Genomic DNA, 1287 nt, shown 5'->3' on the forward strand with positions numbered 1-1287 from the left:
ACCCCCAGGTCCCTCTCTGCAGGGCTGATCTTGTTCTCAATTGGTGATTGCCCAGCTCTCTAATTTCTCCAGATCTCTCTGCCCTCCAGAGTGTCCACAGCTCCTCCCAGTTTGGTGTCACCAGCAAACTTTGTTAGCAGTCCTTCAAGCCCTGTATCCAAGTCATTGATGAAGACGTTAAAGAGCATCAGCCCCAGGATGGATCCCTGTGGGACCCCACTAGTGACCAGTCACCCGTGCAGGAAAGAGGCAGCGGGGTCCCACGACAGAGCTGGGACACTCATCCTTGTGTCCCCCACCCTGTGGCTTGGAGCCTTCTCCTCACCTGAGGACACAGCCAGGAAAGAGGATCTCGTACTCGACCTGGTGGGACGAGCCGCGGGTGACCACCACGGTGTGCTCGTACTGCTGCGCCAGCTGGTCCCGCACGTAATAGTGCTGGGGCACGTCCCCCCCATAGTTGATCTGGAAGGGGATGGAGATAGGACGTGAGTATGGGGGACAACCACCCATGCACCCCCAAGGAACCTGGGCCAACATCAGGGGGCTTCTCCCACCTTGCTGGAGCACTTGGGGTCCCCGTCAGGGTCTGTCAGAGTGCCCCCGTACTCCACCGGGATCTGCTCGGGGTCAATGTACTTCTGCAGGACCTCCTTCCAGTTGGCTGGTGGGGTGAAGGACAGTGGGGTTTGGGGGGGGCTGTGACCCGTATAAGGAGCCCCAGCTCAGCTAGGACCACCCCCAAGGCTGGGGTTTCACTCCTGGGTGGGACAAAAGCCAAGGGGGATGTGGCACCCTGGTTTTGGCTTCCACCATGCTCCCCCCTGACTGGGGACACCCGGGGGAGGGGGTCAGGACTCACATCCCAGGACCACGACCTTCTTGCGGGTGTCCTCGCTCAGGAAGTGCTTGACGAGGTTGTAGGCCACGGGGAAGATCTTGGGGGCTAGGGGGTGGATGAGGGGGTGTTAGGTTAGGGGTCAGCACCCACTCAGGGGGAACAGGACCTGGGGGCCAAACTCACCCTTCACGATAAAGAGGCGCTTGAGGGACTCGGGGTAATTCTCCTCGAACATGGACAGGATCTGTGGAACAGGCAGAGCTCCAGCTCACCTTCCCATCCCACGTGCCCACCAGGACACAGGGGGCACGGGCTGGGACCCCCTCCCCGAAACCCCGGAGGGGTGCGGGGCACCATGGGGACCTGCTCTTGCATTATCCCTCGGGGCCATGAGTCAGCCAGTTCCCTGCGTCACCATGTCACCAGCCCGGGAATGGCAGCGGTCC

General features: G+C 61.1%; 1 protein-coding gene across 1 annotated transcript; it reads right to left on the reverse strand.

The window, feature by feature from the left end:
* Window positions 1-321: 321 nt before the first annotated feature.
* On the reverse strand, window positions 322-1085 carry LOC104521335 (SEC14-like protein 2; the record flags this gene model as incomplete). The annotated part of the gene is made up of 4 exons (XM_010163297.1): window positions 322-465; window positions 558-664; window positions 863-946; window positions 1025-1085. Coding segments are annotated over 4 exons (396 nt in total), but the record flags the coding sequence as incomplete, so codon positions are not given.
* Window positions 1086-1287: the final 202 nt, after the last annotated feature.

Source organism: Antrostomus carolinensis, unplaced genomic scaffold (assembly GCF_000700745.2).
Source record: "Antrostomus carolinensis isolate BGI_N321 unplaced genomic scaffold, ASM70074v2 scaffold41702, whole genome shotgun sequence".
Classification (NCBI taxonomy): domain Eukaryota; kingdom Metazoa; phylum Chordata; class Aves; order Caprimulgiformes; family Caprimulgidae; genus Antrostomus; species Antrostomus carolinensis.